Here is a 24,767-nt window from a genome sequence, read left to right as displayed (position 1 = left end):
CACAGGCAGGCTGCCGGCACAGAGCCGGGCTGGGTGTGATCCTGAAATCACAGAATCAGGGAATGGTCCAGGCCAGAAGGGACCTCCAAAGGTCACCCAGTCTGACCTCCCCACAGTCAGCAGGGACATCCCCAACTAGATCAGGTTGCTCAGGGCCTTATTGAGCCTTACTTTGAATATCTGCAGAGAAGGGACCTCAACCACCTCCCTGGGCAACCTGTTCCAGTGTTCCATCACCCTCATAGTGTAGAACTTCTTCCTGATATCCAATCTAAATCTGCCCTTCTCTAGTTTGAAGCCATTGCCCCTTGCCCTGTCACTCCAGGCCCTTGTAGAAGTCCCTTGTCTCCCAATGTGATTTTGGTGGTCCCAGAGGACACCCTAAGGTGGGCAGGGCTTTGCTGGCTTGTTCAGAGGTGTAGAGAGGTTGCACAGACCTTCTGCTCAAACCCCAGGGGAGCCTCCACAATGCTCTGTGGGGATGCTCAGACACACACACTCCTCCCCAGTACTATCATGGTCCAAGGGGGACCTGGGTCCACAGCTATTTCAGGGAAGCAGAGACTCCTCAAGGTTTTGGCTGATGGAAAGGAAAGAGTTTATCCCCAAATCAGCATCCTGGGAAGGAATAAGGTTATCATAGATATGATGAGCTTTCTCATCTCCAAAGCTTCTGCTTTCCATCCCTGCTAGTAATCACCAGATTTATGGGATTAGGGCAAAATCCTTAAAATTAGGTCAGAAAGTCTTAAAAATTCTTAAAATTAGGACAGAAATTCTTAAAATTAGGTCAGAAAATCTTTAAAAAATTCTTAGAATTAGGGCAAAAATTCTTTAAAAATCTTAAAATTGGGGCAGAAAATCTTAAGGATTCATAAAATTAGGACAAAAAATCTTAAGAATGATTAAAATTAGGACAGAAAATCTGAAGAATTCTTAAAATTAGTGCAGAAATTCTTAAATATTCTTCAAATTAGGGCAGAAGTTTTTAAACATTCCTCAAATTAAGGCAGTATTCTTTTAAAACTATCACTTTCCTTTTAGGCTGTTTGTTTACTGCCTTTCCCAGCTTTACTGAGCTGAGCTGTAATGAGTTGCTCTTCACTTCTGTTGTTTGAGGATGTTTTCAACCAAAAAAAAAAAATGAGAGAGAAAAACAAGATGGCTTTAAAAAGCAGAGCACTTTATCTGATAACTGATGCTCTAAATGATGGTGATCAGATTGATGGAACATTAAAACCCCATAACATCAGTGGGGAAACTGAGGCAGGGGAAGGAAGAGCAGAGACCCCAGGGTGCCCCAGCTTACATCTACCCTCATGTGTGCTGTGCCCACATCAGCTCTGCACCCACCAGGCTTCCTGTGGGGCTCAGCTCTGCACATCATTTCTCCAGGTTTCTCTGTAAAATGAGGTGAATACCACTCAGTTTGGTGTCTCCCAAGGGTTCAAAGTAGCTGCAGCCACACAGGAAGTTTGGGTGGTGCCAGTGGGGTGGCCAAGAGGAATGTATTGCCTCTGTAGAAGTAAGTCTGCTGCCAGAGGGAGGAAGGATACATGGGAGCATCTCAGGACTTGGTGCTTGAACCTGATGGATCCATCAGGTTCAATCACCAAAACTGCCATGAGTTTTCCCATCATTAGTCCCCAGAAATGTGGTTCTGACAAGGGTCCTGTGGCCCCTTCCTCAAGAAGGTGCCCTGCCCTGCCTCATCCCAGAGAAATGTGATTTAAACAGCTCAAAAAGTAGAGGAAAGGCTTGATTTTTCAGCTGGGCTCTCAGTGCTCTTCCACTTTGCTCCTGTCTTCAGCCCAGGGCTGAGGCAGGCTGGGTAGGTTTGGACATGTGCCCCCCAGGGTGAGCCTGTTGCTTTAGGCATGTGTGTGGCTTAGCAAATTATTTGACTTTCAGGGCTTCATCCTGTTTCTATATCTCCACAGAACATCATATACATAAGATACTTCTCTTTTATTGGACTTTTGGTTTCTCTTTTAGACTGAAACCTGAATAATTTGAAAGGAGAAGACATCTTTGTGCTGGAAGCAACCCAGCGTGTGGCACAGCCCTGAACATGACTACAGAGAGTTTTGCAGAATTCCTGAATAAACTCAAGGAAATCCACGAGAAAGAGGTCCAAGGTAAGGAGCCATGAGAAGTCTCATGAAAAACTGACCAAGGTCCATGTCTTTGTAATGTCTTCTTGATCTCTTTGGTTTCCAATGGCCTGAAGGGAGCAGGAGCTGGTGCAGATTAGGGAACACTGGGAATTAGGGCTCAACAAGCATCACCCACAGGGATGGATGGGGGGTACAGGCTCCAAGCCTGGCCCTCAGGGGAGCACACCCTCTGATGGCACCTTTGTATCTCCACCTTAGTGGAGAAGGAGGTTCACTGAGAAAATCAGTAACTTTTTGGATGATGAGGAGTGACAGAAGAGAGAGGACATTTCTGCATCTGATGTTCCTGGATAGCAGAGATGCTCAGTCCCTGCACAAATCCCATTTGCTCCAAGCATTAATGAGGGATTTGACTCCTTTCCTGCTCTCACTGCCATGATTGGTGATAGAGGTGAACAGTGAGGTTTGCAGGTTGCACACACTGCTGGGCATCTTCTCCAAGCAGCGTGGCTTGGATTATATTTGAATACTGAGAGATCAAAGGGAAAATAAAAAGATCCAATAATCTATAGGACAGAAGCAGCAGAGTATGAAGCTCTGTTAAAGCAACCTTAGAGTCAGGCTGGATAGTTTGTTCCTACAGGAAATAAATTATTCCTCAGGTCATGCATTATTTAAGTAAGAACCATTAGGTTAAGCAACTGAATGCCAGATCCAATTGTTTTCCTATTAGAATAATTCCCAATATCAATATTATGAACAAAACAACAGCATTTTGGGAGGATTCTGGCTTATGAATTCATTCTTCTCTTGAGTAATTTCAAGCCATGTGAGACTTAGAGGAAACTGTTGAGCAATTTAAACCACATGTTTACATCTACTTTGCATAAAATGGATTTGACAAGATGAAACATCTGCAGATCCATCAAGGAAAGCTGCTCTCCTTCAGCTGTAAATATCCTCCAAGATGCTTTGCAGCACTGAGAGCTATAAAATATGGCCCACCTGGGAAATGCATATTGAAATGAGAAATAAGTAGAAATAAAACCAAAACAGACCTTTTGGGGGTGGGAGGGAAATGCAGCTTCATTAAATGGTGGAAAATACAAAATGTGCTCACATTTTGTACAACTTCTCCACCTCTATTAAACGGTGATACTGCTTGCTGCTTATTCCTCCTCAGAAATGAGGCTTGTAAATTGATGAGGTTTCTGCACAGCCAGGCACCCTCCTGAAGTTCCATCATTGCATTTTGTCTCCAAAGTGCCAGGGATCTGGCAATGAATAGCCTCTCTCCTTCTCTGTTAATTGTTCCAGGTCTGCAGAGCAAGCTGACAGAGCTGACGACAGAGAAGTGCCGGTGAGCAATGCCACATCTGCTCTGCCCATGCCATGGTGGGATGTGAGGTGGAGGGGAGGGCACACCAGCTCATTTCACACCTCTTGGGCACCCCTCTGAGGCTGTCTGGTTTCCAGATCACCATTTATCCTCATGGCTTGGTTAAATTCAAACTTTCTGATGACTTTAGCTGTTCAAGTCCCCAGCACAGGCAGAGCTTGGGGCAATGAAGAAAGGCTGAGAGAGTTGGGGTTGTTCACTCTGGAGAACAGAAGGCTCCAGGGAGACCTTATTGTGCCCTTTCAGTACTTAAAGGTGACAATAAGAGAGATAGGGACAGACTTTTTAGTAGGGCCTGTTGTGACAGGACAAGGAGTGATGGGCTTAAACTAAAAGAGGGAGATTTAGCCTAGATGTAAAGAAACAAGGGTTTATGCTGAAGGTGGTGAATCACTGGCCCAGGTTGCCCAGAGAGGTGGTAGACTCCCCATTCCTGGAAATATTCCAGGTCAGGTTGTCTGGGGCTCTGAGCAACCTGCTCTAGTTGCAGATGTCCCTGCTGACCACAGGGAGCTGGACTAGATGACCTTTAGAGGCCCCTTTCCACCCAAAACAATTTTGTGAGTCTATGATCCCAGTCCATCTTCAGTCTGCCTTCCACCACCAAGTGATGCTTATGCTGATAGACACTTACTGTCTTGGGAAGCAATAAACTGGGACAAAGCAAGCTGCTCACTCCGAGGGTGGGTGTTGAATGGCAACTTCTGGGCTCTAACACATTTGTTTCTCCTCCTGCTACACAAGAAAAAGCAATCCAGCCACCCTGGTGTGCACAGCGTGGCATGCTCAGGGCAGAAATCCTTCCCCTTGACAGGGCACTGTGGAGAAAGGCACAAATGTGGGGGAGAAATCTAATAACCCTCTTGTCTTTGTTCTGGTTCTTCAATTAGTGATACCCAGAGAATTGAAGAGCTCTTTGCTAAAAACCACCAATTAAGGGAACAACAGAAGGTCCTTAAAGAGAATATAAAAGTGTTAGAAAACAGGTAAGACTGATTTCTCAATAGGATGCTGTTTGGTGGCAGAGAGTTCATCTCAATAGAGAGAGTTTGGGGGTTGCTTCCTTCCCAAAATGGGGACGTAGCACAAGAACCTCCTTTGTGCTCATACTTGGATGCTGGGGGAGCTTGGGATGGTGGTGGGATTGGCTCTAAAGGGGTGGGAATGTGGGGTTTTATGGATGATAACCCCTTTCACCAATTCTGGGTGTTGTCACTTCTCCATGGGGAAGGCAGGAGCTTATTGCCCCCACGGGAACTGTGTGGTAACAACCTGCTGGCCATGGGTGTTCCTCCAGGCTGCGAGCAGGACTCTGTGACAGATGCATGGTCACCCAGGAGCTGGCAAAAAAGAAGCAGAATGAGTATGAGACCTCCCATTTCCAGAGCCTGCAGCACATCTTCATCCTCAGTAGGTACCACCACTGGCTGTAAGCTCGGCTTTGCCTGGCTGGGTCTTTGCTCAGTTAATGCCTCTCCCAGATGTTTGTGTTTGAGCCTCTCCAGTGTCTGTGTACCCAGAAGGGTTTGGGGACAGGGAGAAGGGATGGAGCCAATGTGAGTGTGGGGGCCTGGAAAAATCAGACCTAACTGAGACTGTGGATGGCAGCCCACATCCCCCCCAAGCAGAGGTAGCTGCCCACATGAAGCAGCAGAGCTGGAAGCTTGCAGCTCTCTGTATCTCCAAAAAAAAATGAGAGAGACTCACACTGAGAGCAGCCTGGAGCTGGCCAAGCCATGAGAGCTGCCAGGAAAAAGATCCATTTGGCAGGGCAGGAGCAACACTCTTGTAAAGACAGGGAAGTCACAGCAGCAGCTCAGCACGGGTAAATGGAAATCAAGCAACACATGTGATGGATCTTCTCCTGAGCCTTGGCAGAGCTCCCAGCACCACTCAGGCTCCAAGTGTTTTTCCCTGGGGACCCGGCTGGCCCAGGAAGGGTCATGGGGGCAAAGGAGATAAGGCCTTAGAAGGGACACAGAGGTGCCAGCAGCCCTTGCTTTATCTTCTCTGTCATGCCATTGCCCTCTGAGTGCTGCTTTTGAGCAGGAGCAAGCCAAGGCAGCAGCCCACCCTGCACAGGAGCCTGCCTGCTCTCACTTGCTGCAGTGCCCAGCTGCTCACAACCCCTCTGACCTTCATCCAACCTCCTAAAGCCTCCAGCTCTGCCCCTAACACAACACCTGTTCATAAGAGGTGATCCTGGTGCTCATGGGCAGGATGCCAGCTACATCCACCCAATTGTGCCACAACCACCACCCCATTGTTCTCTCTGCCCAAGCCAGACAGGCTGCAAGCAGCCCCTAGTCCAGACCAAACCTAAGTTGGAAAGTTATCTCTTTTATCCCTTGGTCCCAGTGTGTTTTCAGAGGAGAAAGGAAATTCAGCATCCCTCCAAATCCTGGTTCCTTTCCTTCCTCCCCCCTGCTCCCCAGCATGCTGTGAGGAGCAGCAGCCCTCTCCTTGCAGTGCTGAATCCTGAGCACAACTTGTGTCCCCACAGCTAACGAGACAAATCGTCTGAGGGAAGAGAACAAAACTCTCAAGGATGAACTGAAGAGGCTCCGGAGCCCAGAGTAAGTCTTCTCCTGGGTTTCATTCATCATGAGGGTGTTGGGTAAGGACAGAGACAAGGAGATGTTAGGTTATGGTTGGACTCAATGACCTTAAGGTCTCTTCCAACCTGGCAGTTCTATGATCCCCACAGGGCTGTGTCTAAATTGAGGATTTCAGCACCTAACTCCTACAGATTCTACAGAGAAGAGAAGGCTCCAGGAAGATCTTCTTGTGGCCTTTCAGTACTTAAAGGGGACCTGTAAGAAAGATGAGGACAGACCTTTTAACAGGGCCTATTGGGACAGGACAAGGGATAATGGTTTTAAACTAAAAGAGGGAGAGAGGGAGATTCAGACTAGAGAGAAGGAAGAAATTTCTTATAGTGAGAATGGTGAGACCCTGGCCCAGGCCAGCCAGAGAGGTGACAGATGCCCCAAAACTGAACACATTCCAGGTCAGGTTGTTTGGAGCTCTGAGCAACTTGTTGAGGTTGAAGATGTCCCTCCTGACTGCATGGGGGTTGTATTAGATGACTTTTAAACATCTCTTCCAATCCAAACCATTCCATGATTCCTGTAATTGTTGGACACAAAAAGACCCAAAATGATCTCTAAGTCCTTGCTGACCTTTACTTATGCCTCTGTTCATCTGCATCCAAGGATCCTTTTTTTGAGGAACAAAGGTATTCAACACCCCTCTATGGGGGACTGCATGGGAAAAACAAAGCCCTGGGCTGCTCACCTTGGCCATGCACTCCAGCCTGGGCTTCCATATCTTTTCCATGGCACCAGTTCCCCTCCTTCAGTATCCAGAGAGGTTCTGCAGAAAGAAGGTTGTGTTTGGGAGGAAGGAGAGTGACACAAAAGGGACTGAGACAGGGTTAAGAAGGAGAAGAAATCTGCACCAACAGGTTCATACCCCAGCAGAGCACTGTGCTGAAAGCCAAGTAACCTGCCAGGCTGGCCAATACATACAAATCAGCTCATTCCTCAAGGGTTTAAAGTTCAGGGGAATTAGCATGGAGGGATTAGTTCAGAAATGTGTTTTCTTTGGAGCACAGAATCACCATCTGCTTAAAGAGAAACTTACGCTTATACTCCCTGGTGCTTCCCAAGGCCTGAGGACTTTCAGAGCTGTAGGGAGGGTTGGGTTTGCTGAGCACTGAGTGCTCCTGCTTTGCTCTGCTCTTCCCTGAGCTGCTGGGTAGGAAGATTTCCAGCCAAACACCCATCTAGGCACCAGGGTCCAGCCAGGGCTTTGTCTGTGGCATAAGGGTGGATCTCCAGAACTCAGTGACTCCCTCAATAGTGACCAAGAGCATCAGCCCCAATAGGTCTGGTAAAGGGAGGCAGTCACCACATCCCTGTGCTGAATCCAGCCCTACATCAGGCTGAAAACCCAGCCAGGGACCTACAGGTTCTCACAGAGCTTTTGCAATAGCCACAGTTGGCTTTTGGCTTACCCAACACTGTGGCTTCCTCTGACGTTACCCACGGCCAAGTGGGGAAATCAGAGCTGGAGCTGTCCTGCTGGCCCTGTCCCATGCCTCAGAGTGCAGCTGAGCTAGAGATAAGCTGCAGTGGAAGGAGGTGAGTCTGAGGATCCAGTATATCCACATACAGATAGATATAAACATGGATATTTACGTATCAGGCTCCATAACCCAGAGCTCATCCAGCAGCTCTCAAACCTTTCTCCTGCCCCTCTCATTCATTTGTGTCCTTCTTTCAACAGGGATACAACAAAGCACCCAGGTGTCACTTCCAAAGAAAGCAGCTCCACTCCCAGCTCCCCCTTGGCTTTACTGTCCCCATCGAGCAGGAATGCCAGCACTGAGAAAGTAGTTCACAAAGGGGCAGATGAAACTCACCAGGACGTGCCAGGCCTTGAGCTGGAAGAAGGTGAGTGCTGCTGGCTCCTGCCACCCATGAGGGACATGGGTGTGGAAAGAGTGACTCAGCTGCTTTGGGGAAGGGTAGCTGCTTTTGGAAAGGGTCTGGAAGGCAAAGACCAAGCTCTTGGCAGCTCAGGTGGACCAATATTGCCATGAGCAGAATAACTGCTGGGGGTGGAAATTAATTTCAAGGGAGAAAAACACTGCTCAGTGTTAGAGCAAGAGAGCTTCTAGCTGCTTTCACTGTAAGATGAGTGCTGTGGATCCACCAGCCATGTCATGCAGAGACCATCTCATTGCCTAGCTGCCACCCACACATGCAGTGGAGGGCACATTTAATCAGGTGCTGGTTTAAGCCAGATGGAAATTTTGGCACAAAATCTTCAGTTGGAGGTAGCTGGTGCCAGCCAGTGGCATTCTTTGGAGGGCTGTGAGAATCCAGCATGTCACAGGGCAGGGCAGCCTGTACCATCTGTGTGGGACCATCGTGGGGGCTGTGTGTGTCTTTTTTGCAGACAAGCCAGCAGGACAGAGAAGCTCTCCAAGCAGTAGGATGTCTCCAGGCACTGTCTTCCAAGAAGTCAGCCTCGCAGAAATGGTGAGTTGTTTGAGGCAGCCTGATATCCTCAGGCCTGCTCCCCACCACTGTGGACATCTGAACTGGATAAAGAGAGGTAGACTGGGAGAGGGAATGAATAGAAGACACTTAGTGGGTGAAACAATTATTCAGAATTGAGCAGTTTGCCATTGCCAGAGCCCAGGAGGGCACCTACCAAATGCCAGAGGCATCCTCTCTGCAGAAATTGCCACTTGCTGAAAGAGAAGCATCTGGAGTTTGGCACAGGCTCCTGTCCCTGCTGTGAGTGTGCACATCTTTGTTTGCTCCTGTGTTTATCCTCCATGACAACACCTCTAGCATCCTTGACTCCTCTGCCCATAACTCTGGTTCCTCTCTCAGATGTCTTGCCGAGGAAAGTTCTGAGGAGCAAAGGATGTGGGGAGATAGATGGTGCTGAGCCACATTTCAGTGGAGCTTATCCCAAGTTACAGAGTCAGCTCTCCATGATCTGAGCAAGCAAGGAGCTGGAGCATTGTTTATGTTGGAAAAGCCTGGGGAGATGTAAACTGTGGGTGTTGTGGGTACTGAGAACAAACACACCACAGCAGCCCTGCCCAAGAGCATCACAGATGTCTCTCCATCTGCAGCATAATGAATATTGGTCTTTTCCGAGGGCCTGGCATTTGGTGGTTGCCATTTTGTGTGTTGATGCAAGCCTGTCATGCCTTTAAAACACAGACAGCACGGTGTCAGCTGAGGGATGCTGACTGATATGGTGATACTGGGCACTGGGAGATGAGAGAGCAGGATCTGGAGTTCTGTTCCTGGTCGTGGGAACTCAAGCTCGTGTCCACACCCACATAGGTGCTTCTGTTTTGGCACAGGCTGTGCTTACCTGGACTCCACAGAAAACTTGAATGAGCAGGTGAAAAGGGATTTTGGTAAGACTGCAGGCAGCTGTGAGGATAATTAATAGGGGTGGCAGGAAGGGTTGGTGACATCTCTGGGTGGGCAGGGGAAAATCAAGTCGGAACATGTGGTGAGTCTTTCATGATGGAGATGATGATGTCCTGGCCTTGCAGCCATGTACTCCACTGGAAATACACCAAATCAGTGCATGCCAGCAGATTGCATGAATGAAGTCTAGTGGCCTGACTAAGGGTCAGGGAATTTGCAGGGTCTTATCTTGGTTAAGCCACTGAGTCATGGCTTGGCTCAAAAGGAGGTACAAGTCCTCCTGGGCTACAAATCACTTCAGCTAGCATATAAAGTGTAGCTGATCCCACTCAAAAATGTGAAGGGGAAATCTCCTGGGAAAAGCAATAAAAATGTAGCTGAAGTGTGGACCAGAATTGTATCAGAGCAGTTAGGAGCTGTCTTGTTCATACTGAGGAAGAGCTGCATCTGTGCTTGGTGAGGCTCCCCTTAGCCTGGGGTGCATAACACACCTCACCTGGACTTTCTGTTGCAGGCATCCCAGAGGATCTCCAACCAGCTGCATGGAACCATTGCCCTGGTGAGACCAGGTTCCAAACCTGGCCTCCTGGAGAAAAGTCCTCCAGGGTCAGCAGTGTCCCCACCAGCAAGGAGGACTCCTCTTCCTGCAGAGCGGGAGCACAGCCCCAGACTTGAGGCGTGAGTCATGGGTCATGGTGTGGGCAGACTGTAGTGAGGTGGTGGCCAGTATTCACTATACCTGCCCACTTTTATCTTCAGACTTCTCCCACAGCCTTGAAGCTGGGGGGGAGGTTGTGGGGGGAGAAATGGGAACAGATTTTCCCATTTTACACCAGCAAAAAAATGTCTGGAATCCAGCCCAACGAGATCAGCTTCATCAGACAGACCCATGAAGTGAACTGGGTGCCCTCAGCTCCAGCCTGCAGGAGGACTTGCCTCACAGGAGGCAACAATCCCAGCTCCTCCTTATCTTTCCTCATGGGCTTTTCTGCAGGGCTCAGCACTTCCCCAGCTTATCCTCCCCACCACTTCCAGAAGCTCAAAGGGCTGAGTAAAGCCAGTGAGTTCACCTGTAGAGACAGAGTTGCCCAGAGTGGGAGTAGATCTCCTGAGCATTCCTGGGAATAGCTTGCACACATGGAAACTGTTTGCAGGACAGGTTCATGAACTACATTGACCTTAGCACAGCTGTCAATATCTCCCATTGAGTAAGAATAGGACAGACTGGGCTGCTCTGCTGTTCTGGAGGTCTTCAGGCCATCAAGGCACTAAGAAAGCCCAGTGAGGGGGAGTTAGGATGCCTCTGATTGTAGAACACGGTTTGACAAGTGACTTCTCAGCAGCAGTGCTGATGTGAGCAGTCCCTGCATCCCCCTCCCTCGACCCCCTGCCTGGAGCTTCTTGGCCCAGGAACAGGAGAGCCCTGTTGGGTGGTGAGATGGTGATGGCTTCCTGCACTGGGTGCAGCGTGGAGACCACTGCTGGCTGCCTGACCACCACAGCTACCAGGATCCTCCTCCCCAGCACACAACCCAAAGGCAAGCATGATGCCAAGAGCAACAAAGAGCAGGAGAGACCCTGGACATCACCTGCAGGAGCTGGGAAAGAACAGGAAAATTCACTAATTAACATGATTGGGAAGACCTTCTTGTGGCCTTTCAGTACTTAAAGAGGACCTGTAAGAAAGATGGGGACAGACTTTTTAGCAGGGCCTCTTGGGACAGAGTAAGGGGTGATGCTAAAAGAGGAAGATTCAGACTGGAGAGAAGGAAGAAACTTTTTTACAATGAGGCTGATGAAACCCTGGCCCAGGTTGCCCAGAGAGGTGGGAGACGCCCCATCCCTGGAAACATTCCAGGTCAGGTTTGGGGGTTCTGAGTAACCTGCTCTAGTTGCAGATGTCCCTGCTGACTGCAGGGGGGTTGGACTAGGTGACCTTTAAAGGTCACTTCCAACCCAAACCATTCTCTGATTATTTTTTTCCTGCCTTTCATAGGTATTTACCAGCCAGCAAACCAGACTCTCCCAAGGTCGCTCCGTCCTACGAACACCTCAAGCTGAGCACCCGGAGGGAGCAGCTCTGCCTCCTCCACAAGCACCTTTCCCTGCACCAGCTGGGGCTGGCAAGCAGTCGTGCCTCAGCAGACAGGGATGGCAGCAGTTTCTCCAGCCACTTGCTCAGGGCCAAAGACGCCGAGGGCCGGACGCAGTCGCGCGGTGCCTGGGAAGATCGTGCAGCCTTGCTGAAGCTCCCTGCTGCCATGGTGTACGTAAGGGACCAGCACCTGGAGGAGAAGCTGCACCTCCTCAAGCAGAGGGAGAGGCTGCAGCAGTTCCTCATGCAGCAGTGCCAGGAAAGCCAGCGGGCAGCTGGAGACCCAAAGCCCACATCTGAGGAGAGGACTCTCTCCCCATGGCCAAGCATCGTGCTGGCATGCAAGGAGGAAAAGTCCTTCCTGGAGGACACTGCAGATGGGAAGGAAGAGAAGGAGCTTTGGCTGAGCCAGGACAGCTCTGAGCTCCGAGAAAAGGTGAAGGTGGCAAGGGATGATGGTGCAGATGCACCACTGGATCTGTCAGACTCCAGCCGTGGCAGGGAGTCAGGCTGGCACAACCGGCGGGAGCTGCAGGGAGCTGGCAGCCCACGGCAGAGCCCTGCTGTGCCAGCAGCCCATGGCCCCTGCAGGAGGCATGGGGCAGAGCAAGATGACTTCTGCTTCCACCACCGCTTGTCCAAAGCCACACGGACACTGCCTGGTACTGTGGAGAAAGAAGAAGAGGAGGAGGAGGATGGAACTGTGGTGAGTACAGCTCTTGTTGGCAACTGTGGCCCCTTCTCCCCAGGGTGCCTGGCACTGGTGCTGGCACCATTATGACCACTATTAATGTGCTGTGGAAGGATGGCTTTGCTGCATGGGAAGGGTATAGGAACATATTTGCACATGGAGAAGCCACAGCCATTCAGCCCCGACCCTCGTTCCTCACATCCCCTCCTCTCCACTGCCCAGCTGGGGTTTCTAGATGGGTTCAAGATCAGGCAGCACCTGTGCCCCATCCCACAGGTTGGTGCAGGAGGGGTGCTGGGCTCTCCTAAAACATGCCATGAGCACATTGAAACACTTTTGTGATGTTTGTTCCCACGGGTCTCACAGTCATCATGCAGGGGCTGGGCTGGTTCTTCCCTCCTGCCCAGTGAAGGCAGCATTTGTGTTCTTTGTATCCTACAGCTCAGGCTCTCACAGGCACATCCAACGAACAGCTCCACACCGAGTGACCCTGAGGCTCTTCCAGAGACTGGGGTGAGGCTGGCTGTCACTGTACAGAAGGGAGAAGCAGGTAAAAAGCCCCAGGCAAATGTGATGTTTGAGAAGGCAAAAGGTGCATTCTGCTGAAGGTACCTTAAGGCAGGAGCTCTTCTGTGATGGGCTCTGCAGCACCTGCAATCCACAGCGACCACATAAATAGTGAACCAGTGCAGGACACCCTTCCATGGACCCAAGGTGCTCCTGGATACCAGCTCTTTTGGACCACTGAGGGAACTTTGAGTTTCACATTTGTGTCATTAAGGACTCCATTTGCATCCCCAGAGATGCCCAAATTTCACACTCACTATCTATAGGGAGAAAATAACCCCAGCTGCTCTGGAGAAGAGCATAGTATCTCTGCCCAGCACAGACCAGGAGCCACTCATGGGGTGCCCTTACACACCCTGCAGAGTATTCTGCACTGTGCTGTGTGGCACAGTGCTCTCCAGGAGCTAAAGAGGTTGGTTTAGCACCAACCCACTGGCAAACCCCACTCCATGGTGAGCCATGACAAGGCAACCTTGCTGCTCCAGCATTACCCACGCCTCTCAGGGAAGCAGAAGCTCAGAAGTCACCCAGCACAGGTGGGTACAATCCAAGAGTTTTCCAGGATTATCACTAGAAAACTCATCCTCCTCTATGCCCCCTGGCTCCAGTGCCCTCTGCCAGCACAGCTTGTAGGGCTGAGCACGGAGGGATGCTGCTACCTGCAGCAAATAGGACAGGATGCTCTCCTCCCTTCCCCTGCACCATTCCAGCAGTGCCCTTAGTCTGGGGACACTTGGTGCTTTCTCCCTGCCCAAATGCCACAGGATGTGGGTGCTGGGTTTGCTGGGGTGGGTGGGAGGGAGCAGCCATGGGTAGCAGAGCAGAAAGCACGTCTGCTGGGAGCTGCTCCCTGCCAGCCTTACCGGCTCGGCCAGAAAGTTGAGCTCTCCTGGATTAGTTGGTCTGGGCGTGTCAGAGCGGTTTGGGAACACTCTCCAGAGCAGGATTTTGCACAGTGGAAAAAGCAAAAATAAAGGGGAGGGGGAGTGGTGGGGAGGAGGAGTGGTGGGGGGAGGAGGGAGGTTGGTCTTCTGTGATTTACATGCTAAGGAGATAGCATCATAGCAGAAGAATTTCAGCTGATTACATTCTGGGTGTGGGAATTCAGGACTTTCTTCAGTTCTCACCTTAAGGTTGACACAAAGCCCAGGAAACAATGCACAAATTCTTCTGCACTTCCTAGTGAACTTAACCCATGGAAGGATAACATCAGGACAGGACAGGGATTACAGGGGCTCTGCCCAAAAGCAGCAGCATCTGCTCTCCCACCCAGGCAGGGGCAGCAAGGGAGGCTACCCTGTCCACAGTCCCACCCTGGCTAGACCTGGGTGTCAGGAGCAAGAAGTGTTGATGTCCTGGAATGCCCTTGGAAGATGGCACAGCTCTGTCCCCAGCCCTTCTGGTGGCCGGCACGGGTGTGCCACTGTGGGTGCAGACAGGGTGATGCCACCACCAGCAGGGCTCAGCCCCTTGTTGGGCAGCACTGGGCAGAGGTCTGGTGCCTGCTTGGCATGTCCAGGTATGTGGCTGTGCTTGTGCAGCCTTGGGATCTGTGTGTAGCAAACCCCTTTTGCTGGACTGAGAAGCAGCTCCTCAGCCTTCCCTTCTTCTGCTCCTCAGCACTGCCAAGAGCCATAGGCCAGCCCCAGCAGCAAACTTCAGGATGGTTCATTATGGCCCTTGACCCAGACAAGCTTCTCACCTGGGTCTCAAACAGGAAGGTACAGCCTGGGCTTTTAAACACCCCTCAGCTTCCCAACCTGCACGGGCTTGAAGCAGTGCTTGTGACCTTGGGGTACCAGACTCCTATGGATACAGCTTTACTGGGAGCTGGTTCCCGACAAAGTCCTGCTGGATCTCCCACAAACATTCATTTCAAGCCACACAGCTCACAGTGTCTCTGCTCTGCAGCACAGTTTATCACTGAAGCTGTTTTCTGCCTCGATGGCCCTCAGAGCCTGGGCTAGTGGCTCTGCATCTGCTCATGAGCTTGTTGGGCCACCTGCCAACCAGAACCCCTTCCTTTTGTGTTTCCTTAGATGATGAGGACACTGAGTCTGGGAAGCAGGAATCTGATGAGCCAGACACGACGGATAGTGAGGTTTGTTTGCTCTCCTGGGTCCATTATCTTGGGCTGTCGTGTTCAAGAGGTGTAAGATAGGTTGTCCCTGCCTAAGCTTACTCCAGGAGGGGATGACTCTTCCTGCACAAGGTGTCAAACCCTATTCCAGAGTTACCCAACTTGGTGCTGAGGGACAGAGATATCACTCTTCCTGTCTAGTCAACATAACAGCCTCTGTCACCACTTGGTAGCCAATGGTCACAAAGGTGCCCAGAGATACTGCTGGACCCTGAGAAAGTCAGGGTGGTTTGCAGACTGACTTCTCTTCTCATTGATGTAGGTGGCTGCCCCATATGAAGATGATATCCTGCAAGAAGCCCAGACTGATGGGAAGTATTTTTGCACCAAAGACAAAGCTCATGTGCTGCAGAAGAAGAGAAAAAGGGGACAGGATACCTGGACAAAAGGTAGGGAGGAGGAGTTCCTTGGGGTATCAGCTCAGGGCTATAACTTCTGCTGCTTCTTGAGGGGCTCCTGTGAGAAATGCCCAAGGGCACCAGCTGCTTTCCCTGCAGCAGAGAGGAGGGTCCTCCCCCAACAAGTGCACACCAAGCTGCAAATAGATGTTTGCCCAAGGTGACTGAGTGGAGTCTTTCATTTCCCTGCAGTAAGACACACTGCACTGTGCTTTGGCAAGGGTTGTACCTCCAGCCAGAGGAGCCCCTGCTAATGGTTAGCCAGGGGAGCCTAAGGAGAACACTCCCCACACCTAAGCTAACAGGGCTACGACCCTCCTGTTTGCTTAGCAGGTCAGGGAGGTGGTGACTGGAGAAGGCCAAATTCCCAGGGGTGAGTTATTGATGTTCAGAGAAAGGTTTCTGACAGCTCTGTTGATCTTCCAGCATGGCTGTAGAGGTTTCCTTGCTGACACAGGAATGTATTGTACCCCTGTCTCCTACAGGTGAATAAGCTGAAAACTGTTCCTGATAAGGGCAAGGACATGACAGTGTGTCTGTCAGGCCTTAAAAAGTGTTCTGTCAGAAACCCCTGCTGCAAAAAAAAAACCCACAAAACCAAACCTTTGTACCATCTGTAAAGACAGGAAAGGGTTGACCCAACTGTAAATGTAGAGAGAGCTGCTGTTTAAGCATGAACCATAGAAGGGTTTGGGTTGAAGAGACCTTTAAAGGTCATCTAGTCCAACCTCCCTGCAGGGAGGGTGCTCAGAGCCCCAGACAACCAGGTTTCAGGGATGGAGCATCTACCACCTCTCTGTCCAACCTGGGCTGGGGTTTCACCACCCACAGTGTAAAAAATTTCTTCCTTCTCTCTAGTCTGAATCTCCTTCTTTTTGTTTAAACTTATGACCCCTGTCGCAGCAAGCCCTGATGAAAAGCACGTCCCTATCTTTCTTATTGGCTCCTTTAAGCACTGAAAGGCCACAAAAAGGTCCCCCCAGAGCCTTCTCTTCTCCAGGAGCCCACGGTGGGCACCATCCAGAACTAGATGGGCATATCCCAGGTGAGGGAGGATGCAGTTGTGGCAGGAGTGGGGTGAAGGAGAGGCATAACCTCTCTCAGCATGTGGTGTGTGCCATGTACCACACTGGAAGGGGGACCCTCTTGGGAACACTCCTGCACCAGGTCAGTTCTCTGCCCATTTCTGTCTGCTTCACATGTTTCCAGGGTCACAGAAGCCTCCTCCAGGCACCTGTGTATATCTGGTGTGAGAGTGTTTTTTCTTCATCCCTCCTTTGCTGAGCTTTGCTTCTTCCTGTGCCGTCCCTACATTGGGATGAAGCCATACTGACCTCATTACCTGTAAATCCATTGCTCTGTGGTTAACTCCCTTGCTCATCTTGCTGTTCACAGGAGCTAGGAAGTCCATGAGAGGAAAAAAGAAAGTCAAAGTGGAGCAGTGCTCAGCAGGGGTCATGAAGGAACCAGAGAACTGCTCCACTTCTCACAACACCACCTCTGAGGAGAGCTAGCAGCAGAGCAGAATGAGAAGGGACACAGATGCTGCAGACCAGAGGAGAGGGCTCAGAGACCTCAGCATCCCACCCCTGCTGGGAGAGCAACTCCTCCTGCTGTGCTGGGCCAGACAGAGGGCAATCCATAAGGACTCATTAATCAGTAGAGCAACCTGAAAATCCTCACGTGGTGCCCTGGGAGAGGCTGGGCAAGAGCCATGCAGACTGATACCTGGAGCAGTCAGGTCACTGCTGGTGGAGCAGCACACTTAATGGCCCCAGCCCTGTGCTGGAGCAGACCCTCTGACTGGTGTTGGAAGAGGAGACATTCTCTTTGCATCACTCACTCTGGGTCATGTTCTTTCCTGGGATTTCATGCAAGGAGAACAGACTTCCCAGACCCTCTCCTCATGTAGGATGCTCCTGGTGGCTGGCTGGAGGGGGGTGACCAAGCTGAACAAACCTCCAGTGATTAAATCCCTACCCAGGTTTCATACATGTGTGGATAACCCAGAGAAACTCTGCTGTTTTCCTTTCTAGTGAAGTGAGGAGCAAAGAGATGGGTGAACAGGTGGCACATGTCACTGGAGAAGGTGGGGAGAAGAGCATGGGAAGGGAGGGCTAGAGTACCCCTCTCCCCAAGGTGTCCTGCATGCCTGGAAAAGGCAGGTGTGTGAGACCCAGCTGTGGCTCACAGCAGAGCACCAGTGCAGCATTCCACACTGACCTTGGCAGGACTGCCTGCAGCTTCTTTTCATGTGGATAAACTGTTCTTAAACATTTTTTCTGGTGCATTAAGCATGGGCAAGTCTTCCTGCAGCATCAAGTGAGAGCATCAAGACTCTCTAGCTGGAGATGGGATGAAAAGGGCTGCAGTGAGCACCCTGAAGCCACGACCTTGTACCGCGAACCAGTCTGGGTTGTTCCTAGAACACATGTGGGGAACAGTGTCAAAATGGAGGGAGACCAGAGGAGAAGTGCCAGAGAGGGTTCTTGCCCTCTCTGATGTACCACGACTGCCTTTACCTGCAGTTATTTCTATTTTGATGTGGTTTTGTTCGCCTGTTCACAGGACTGGAAGGCTAAGTGCAGCAAGCCAAGTGGCCAACCTGTCAACAGCATCCATTTCTGCACACCTCACAGCATGCTGCCACCTCCTCAGCAAAAAAAAAAAAAAAAAAAAAAAAAAAAAAAAAAATCCTACCCCAAAAAGCTGCAAGGAAGCAGGGTTGAGGAGCTGGGGGTTTTCTGAGACAGATGTGCTGTGGATAGTGGGTGCAGCTTCTCCCTCATGCTCTGTGCTGAGGAGCAAAGTCATAGAATCATAAAATAGTTTGGGTTGCAAGTGACCTTTAAAGGTCAGGTAGTCCAACCCCCCTGCAGTGGCAGGAACAAACTTGAGCAAACACCAGCTTGTGAGTTACCCAGCAGCAGTAGATATTCTGGGAATCAACGTCCTGGTGGTCTGCACTCAGAAATGCTCGGGACATGCAGGCTGTGAAGTGCTACCGGGTCTAACAGAGAAAACAGCCCCTCCAGCACCAGCTGCCCCATTCCAGGGTGTTTGGGGGTCTGAGCAACCTGCCCTAGTTGCAGGTGTTCCTGTTCAGTGCAGGAGGGTCAGACTAGATGAGCTTTAAAATGACCCTTCCCACCCAAACCATCCTGTGATTCTCCTGGGGACCACCTCAGCTCACGTAATGTCCATCTCTCATTTTGCACCTCAGTGCTGCAATGTGGACATGGAGCACAAGAGCTGGCACAAGATGGGGATGGGCACTTAAGGGGTGCAAGGTTGTTGATTTGTCCCAACTCAAACTGTTCAGTTCATGGCTACAAAAAGTGAATCAAGACCATGACTGCCACCCTCCCTTTTCAGTCCCAAGCAGCCAGCACTGCGTCTGTCCCTTGCTCAGCCTGACTTGCAGGGGGCAGCAATTCCCAGAGCAGCTCTGACCACACATGGAAAGTTGGATAAATCTGCCTTGTAATAACACCCCACCCAAGGGGAAAAAAAAAATTGAAATCTTGGAATCCCATGAAGAGGCCACTCAGACTGCAGGGAGGCAGCCTGGGATCAGGAGACCTGAAGAAGGGAGGGGACTTTATGTGACTATAAAATAATCCCCTCCCTATGACGAACACTTGATAAGCAAAATGTGCAAAAGCCCTGCCAAAAATAATGAACTCCTCAATTTCTGATTTTTCCACAGAGATTTTCTTTTCTTGGACCACAGAATTCACCTTCATTTAACAGACTTATATGTTGCTCCTTGCCTTTTTCCAGCAGGCATTTTCAGCTGATGCCTCATATCTCCATGCAGGATGTGTGTGAGGGGCTGGCAGGGACACATATTTCAGAGGTAGGGACATCCCAAAACTATAAAAACAAAAATAAACTAAAAAAAGTTTTGTCAGCTCTGAGCAAAGTGCTTAAGAGAAATAAACTTTGTACGCTGCATTTCCTCCAGCCTTGGAAACTGCTCACACCCAGTCCCTGACTTGATGTCACCTGCCCCTCCCATGTTCTAGAAACATGGATAATTGCTGAAGGCCCTTAATTCTTGTAATTATGCTTGTCAGCCTTTTGTCCATGTCATTCTTGACAGATAAATATATGTATTGATTTGGCGATACACAGGCAGCCTCAGACTTGAGCTGTTCAGCTGAAAGGAAGAAATCTGAGACCTGCAAAGGGATCTGGAGCTTCACAGAGATTTTCCTGCGCAGGTTCAGTTCTGCTCAAGGTGAGGTGTTTGCAGAAGCACACAGAATCACAGAATTGCCTAGACTGGAAAAGACCTTCAAGATCATCAAGTCCAATTATAAGCCTAGCACTGACAAGTCCTCCCAGACTGGGAAGTGTCCAGCTCCATGTGCTGATGCTGACTTCCCTGAAAGCACAGCAACCTTTTCATAACTTCACTGGATTTTGGTAATGACTCCAAGAGCAGTCCTTGCTTTTTGCAGGGTTAAACTGCTTTGGTTGCCCCATTTCTATTCATCACAAGAAGGGTATTTTACACAATGATCTCCCAAAAGCCACTGGCATTGCCCTTAGAGTGCATGAATTACCACCCACAGAGCAATAAAGCAGAAGAGAAGTTGTCCCATGAAACAGATCAGTCCTTCTAGGAGACTGGCAGCTCCCATTTGGTTTGTTTAGACAAATTATAGCTCTGATGTCATCAGTGACACAATGCAGGTCAGACCGTTGGGCCAGTGAACTGGTTTCCCAGAGGGATGGGTTCAGAGCACAGCTTGGGTTTGCTCAGGTCAGGAACTATTTGAAATTGCACATGAATCTGGAAGAGACATGGTGCAAGCATCTCTGCTCACTTTCAGTCCATCCAGACCTGCAACAAGTGATTCTGTTAATGCCCATCATGCAAAGCAGTTCTGATAACAGACTATCACAACTCTTCTGCTTCCTGATCCTCAGCATCTGTACCTGTTGAATCGTTCTCCCAGTACTGAACACTGCTCTCAGCTGGCAGACCTGCCCTGGTCCTCCCTGTGCATCAGCCTCCCATGAAGCCCAGCAGTAAAGTGACATTTTCAGTGAATATTCATTTAGCAGTGAAGTGACATTTTCAGTGACTCTTCATTTAGCAGTAAAGTGACATTTTCAGTGACTCTTCATTTGTAAATTTCCTAAGAAATAAGTTTGTGCAAGTCTAGCCATGAATATGAATTTCCATCTCAGAAAAATCCTCTTGCCATCACACAAAGGTTCCTCTGTTGCATGTGTGACAAAGATGATGTCGTGCAGGAAAGAGGGAAGTCTGATGAGCTCAAAGCAAAAGGGAACTGCGCTGGGGGCTCAGCTGACTGCAAGGCAGGAACAGAAAGCACCAAAAATAGAGAAATGCACATCAGATTCTGTCCCCTTACAGTATTCCATGGTGAAATTGCCTCTATGACAATAAATACTTTGAAGGTGGCTTAATTCATGCCCTTCTCATGAGACTGGGCACCACCTTCTCTGCAGTGAAATCCTGTAAACCAAGATCTGATCAGTCAGTAATGCCCATTTATAGTGCTGGCTTTGGAAACACGGCTTCACTCCTCAGTTCACCACATGAAACCTCATTCCAGGCATTACTGAAGTCTTGCTTAAGTCCTCTTTTGGGAATTTAACTGGGTTGTGCATTTCTTGCAGGTCCTTCCCAAGGTCAGATACGCCAAGGCAGCCTCACGTGCAGCTCTGCAGGGCACAGCTGGCATCTTGGAGGAGGCAGGGATAACTTAAGTGTTCAGAACACACAGGGACAAGGCTTTACACCTTTGAAAGGAGGCTGTAAAGTTGTGGATAGGCTTAGCAAGCCCAGCATGCAGTGGTTCTTGGAAGGCAAAGATTTGGGGAGTTCCTTTGCTCTTTTATCTTAAGCAAAATTTATTATAGGAATTTTGAACTGAAGTGCATGTTCCTTCTGCATCCCTTGGGCATCACAGCTTTTTTGCTCTGCCTCAAATATTTTTGCCAACCCTTGGGGAGTTCCCCAGTTCCATACTCCCTGCTCTTACCAAACTTGCTGCCCAATGTGCTGCTCTCCCGTGGGACCTCTCAAGAAAACACATTTTGCAAGATCCTCCCCTGAAGAGTATTGATCTATTAGCAACTGCATGTAGAGCAGGGAGAGGATTTATGAATGAATGAATCAAACCCTCATGTAACCACCACATACATTTTTCATGACCCAAGCACACAGCCCCCACTGAGTGCAGAGCTCCATGATTAAACCCATCAGCTCCACGGGCTTTAAACCCTTGGTGTCACACAGGAGAGCCTGAGTCACTTTCCAAGGCACAGTTTTCAGCACAGAGGTCTGTTGGCAGTGTTTGCCTCCCGGGGCACAGCATGCCATTTTGCTGCAACATGAAATGTGCAGCAAGAGCAGAGGATTGCATCACCCACCACGGGTGAGCACCCAGGAATCCAGAGGACACGGTCACCTCGCTCCAGCAACGGCCAGGAGAAACCAGGACTCCCAACTGGAACTGACTGGAGGCAGATTAAAACTGTTGCAGATTGCATGGTTAATGTAGTGGTGGGGCCAACAACTTGAGCCAATGCAGGAGAGGAGCCATGGAGGCGGATGTGCCAGCAGGGAGCAGGAGTGGTCCAACGTGTGAATGCAGCGAGGCAGGATTTCATCATTCCTTACATACACAACACATGTAGCGAATGGTACCTCCAAGAATGTTCTCAAATATACTAAATAGGAGGGGGAGAGTGAGCTCAGAAGACTGCATAGTCCTCAAAACCACTGGGCTTTGAGGTCTTTAGATTGATGTGGTCTTTAGATTGATGTGGTGAGTGTGAGGCTTAACTCCAAAGAGTGTTGGTTCCCCCTGGGTGTGTTGATTGAAGGAGAGGATTTAAAAGAGGTGAACTGTGATAGCATCCTTGGGACAAGGTCCTTGGATTAGAGCCTGTTCAGGAGAGGCTCTGGATGAACATTGCACTTACTCATCATCCTCCCTCACTTCTGAAGACCACCCTGATCCCCTGTGAGCCTTGTTGGATCCCCATCCACTCTCTACATAGGCTGTAAAAGTCTGTACAGAAATTTCTGGTGCCTTATCTTAATACTCGGAGTTCCTCCAACGAGAAGGCTGTTCTTCTGGTTCCCAGCCTAAATATATTCATGACCTGTTTATCTTTACTTGGTTTTGGGCCATGATTTTGCAAAAAAAGTAACACCCAGCCCACATATGTACTTAAAAATGCTGTCTCGTATCAGGTGCTTAGACCAAATCCTGCAGTTCTTGCACATAGAAAATTCTTGGTGACTTTGGTGGCTCTACTGCCCATATAATATTGGAATAAAGACTTGTAGGCTTGGCCTGCTCCACACCAGCTCCTTATTCCTACAAGCCCTGACTGCTCAGACATGTCCACACCACCCAGAGATTCCTTTAAGGCAGAGCAGGAGCTCCAGAAGCAGGATGAGTGGAGTATTGGAGATTTCAGAGTTATGCTTTACATTTGGGGAATGACACTGCTGTAAATACAAACCCACCTGCCTTCCAGTCTGTCCAGGGCTTTTGCAGTGGTTAAGGTTGGAGTGTGCTTCAGCCCAGACCTTGAATCTGCTGTGCAGCAGCACCATGATGAGTCCAGCCTTTCTCACTTTCATCCCTGTGTATGAACTAGGAACACCTCCAGTCAAAACAGAGCTCGGGCTCTGCTGCAGGGATTCCCTCATTGCAAGAAACAGGGAGAAAAGGTTGCTTGAGGTTGTACCCAGTTGCTGCCATTTGTGGAACTGATGCTGATGTGCCACCTGTCAGTTTTAGCAGCAGATTTCTTGAAACACAGCAACATGCCCACTGAACTCACACACTGTGAGGCAGTTTGCCTGTCAGATGCAGTTGAAAGCTCCCCAGCAGTAACAGCAGCAACATTCAGACCGCTAAATTCAGCTTTGAAGTCAGCAACCCACTAAGCTATGGAGGCTGGCTCCCTCCTTCTTCATCCTGCATTGACTCAGTGGGAAAATTTACATCCTACAGAGGTTTTAACAAGAAGAGAATGAAAAAAAAAAAAATCAAAACCAAACCACATTTGTAAGTTACAATCCAATCATGGGTTCTAGAGAATTGTTTGCAGCAAGCCTAGCTAGGTTTCCATGCCCATTTATCCCTTGGCTTATTTGATGAGCTTGCCAGCAGGAAGGATTTTCGTTCCCTTTTAGCCCAAAATTTTTTTTTTCCTCAGCTGTGATATGAGATGATACTGCCAAATAATTTAGGCTCAAAATCTGACCTAGATCGAATAGCAAAAGATACTGAGGGACGTTCTTGGGATTTTAAAGTGGAGAGTTTATATTTCACTGTATGCTTTTTTTAATAGAAGCCTACAAGAAAACATTGTCTTATATTTCCTATCCTAATCCTATTACTATTTTTATTAAATGCTGTTAATGCTATAAGTGCTGATGTCCCACTTGCAATGGTATGCAAAAGAGGATCTTATGAAACAGCCATATGAAAAGACATAGAACCTGTGTGTGTTTGATAGGACAGCTTCAAAATCTACCTTTTATTCAGCGCCCATATTTCAGGTCACATCATCAGACATCAGTTTGATTGCTGGTGTGAACTGCAAAAAATATTAAGTGTCGTCACGCAGCTTCTTTAAATGTGTTTGGCACAAGCATTTACCACTCCAAGGGCCCAAATACACAAATACCTGCTTAATTGTAACATCTCAGTAGTTCCTCATTAGTGGTAAATTTGGGCAATTTGTCCACTGGCAAAATCCCTTTTGGAAACATAAGCTGCTTTGGAGAATGTGAGGTGGGAAGCACAGAGGCTGCCAGCACCCACACCCTGATGCTCACAGCACCCAGCAAAGCTCCTAAGCTTCTTCTGCCAGGCCTAATTGCATGGACATCGTCAGTGAACATCAATGTCCTCCGAGGACAGCAGGAAGGGCAGAGCTCTCTCACTTGGCAAGCAGTCAGAGCATCATCCCGGGATGTGGCAGACAGCAGCTCAAGTGCCTGAGGGGTGTGTTTATTCTGTGCACTATAAACACACCAGTCCGGGAAGTGTCATGCTGTGCAGAAATGCCTTGAGTCACTTGGTGGACGTAAATATTAAGTTTACGCCCTCCCAAATCTGTGTCTGCCTTGTCCATATACGTCCCGTGATAAGCACTGCCTCAGTTTTGCTTCACAGGCTGGGAGGAGTAAGGATTCATCCTTCTACATGGGTTTCTGGGGCTGCTGGTGAGTCTTAAGGTTGTGCATGGGGATCCACACAAAGACCCTCAGGGCTGGCAGGTTGGGGTCCACCCCAGGCTGTTGGACAGGAAAAAGAGGAGCAACCACTACCTCTTGTAGAAGCAGTCTGATGCACATAGCCACTAGCTGATGATTTTAGATGTG

At 49.4% G+C, this 24,767-nt stretch overlaps 1 protein-coding gene across 1 annotated transcript; it reads left to right on the top strand.

The window, feature by feature from the left end:
- Nucleotides 1-2,071: 2,071 nt before the first annotated feature.
- On the top strand, nucleotides 2,072-16,887 carry RBBP8NL (RBBP8 N-terminal like). The gene is made up of 13 exons (XM_054392070.1): nucleotides 2,072-2,138; nucleotides 3,435-3,477; nucleotides 4,407-4,502; nucleotides 4,814-4,926; nucleotides 6,020-6,092; nucleotides 7,807-7,973; nucleotides 8,482-8,564; nucleotides 9,997-10,160; nucleotides 11,479-12,283; nucleotides 12,710-12,818; nucleotides 14,875-14,936; nucleotides 15,238-15,364; nucleotides 16,769-16,887. The coding sequence occupies exons 1-13, from the start codon at nucleotides 2,072-2,074 to the stop codon at nucleotides 16,885-16,887; spliced, it is 2,028 nt and encodes a 675-aa protein (XP_054248045.1).
- Nucleotides 16,888-24,767: the final 7,880 nt, after the last annotated feature.

This window comes from Indicator indicator, chromosome 24, assembly GCF_027791375.1.
Source record: "Indicator indicator isolate 239-I01 chromosome 24, UM_Iind_1.1, whole genome shotgun sequence".
Classification (NCBI taxonomy): domain Eukaryota; kingdom Metazoa; phylum Chordata; class Aves; order Piciformes; family Indicatoridae; genus Indicator; species Indicator indicator.
The sequence above is the reverse complement of the archived record's forward strand: the minus strand, read 5'-3'. Positions and strand labels throughout refer to the sequence as shown.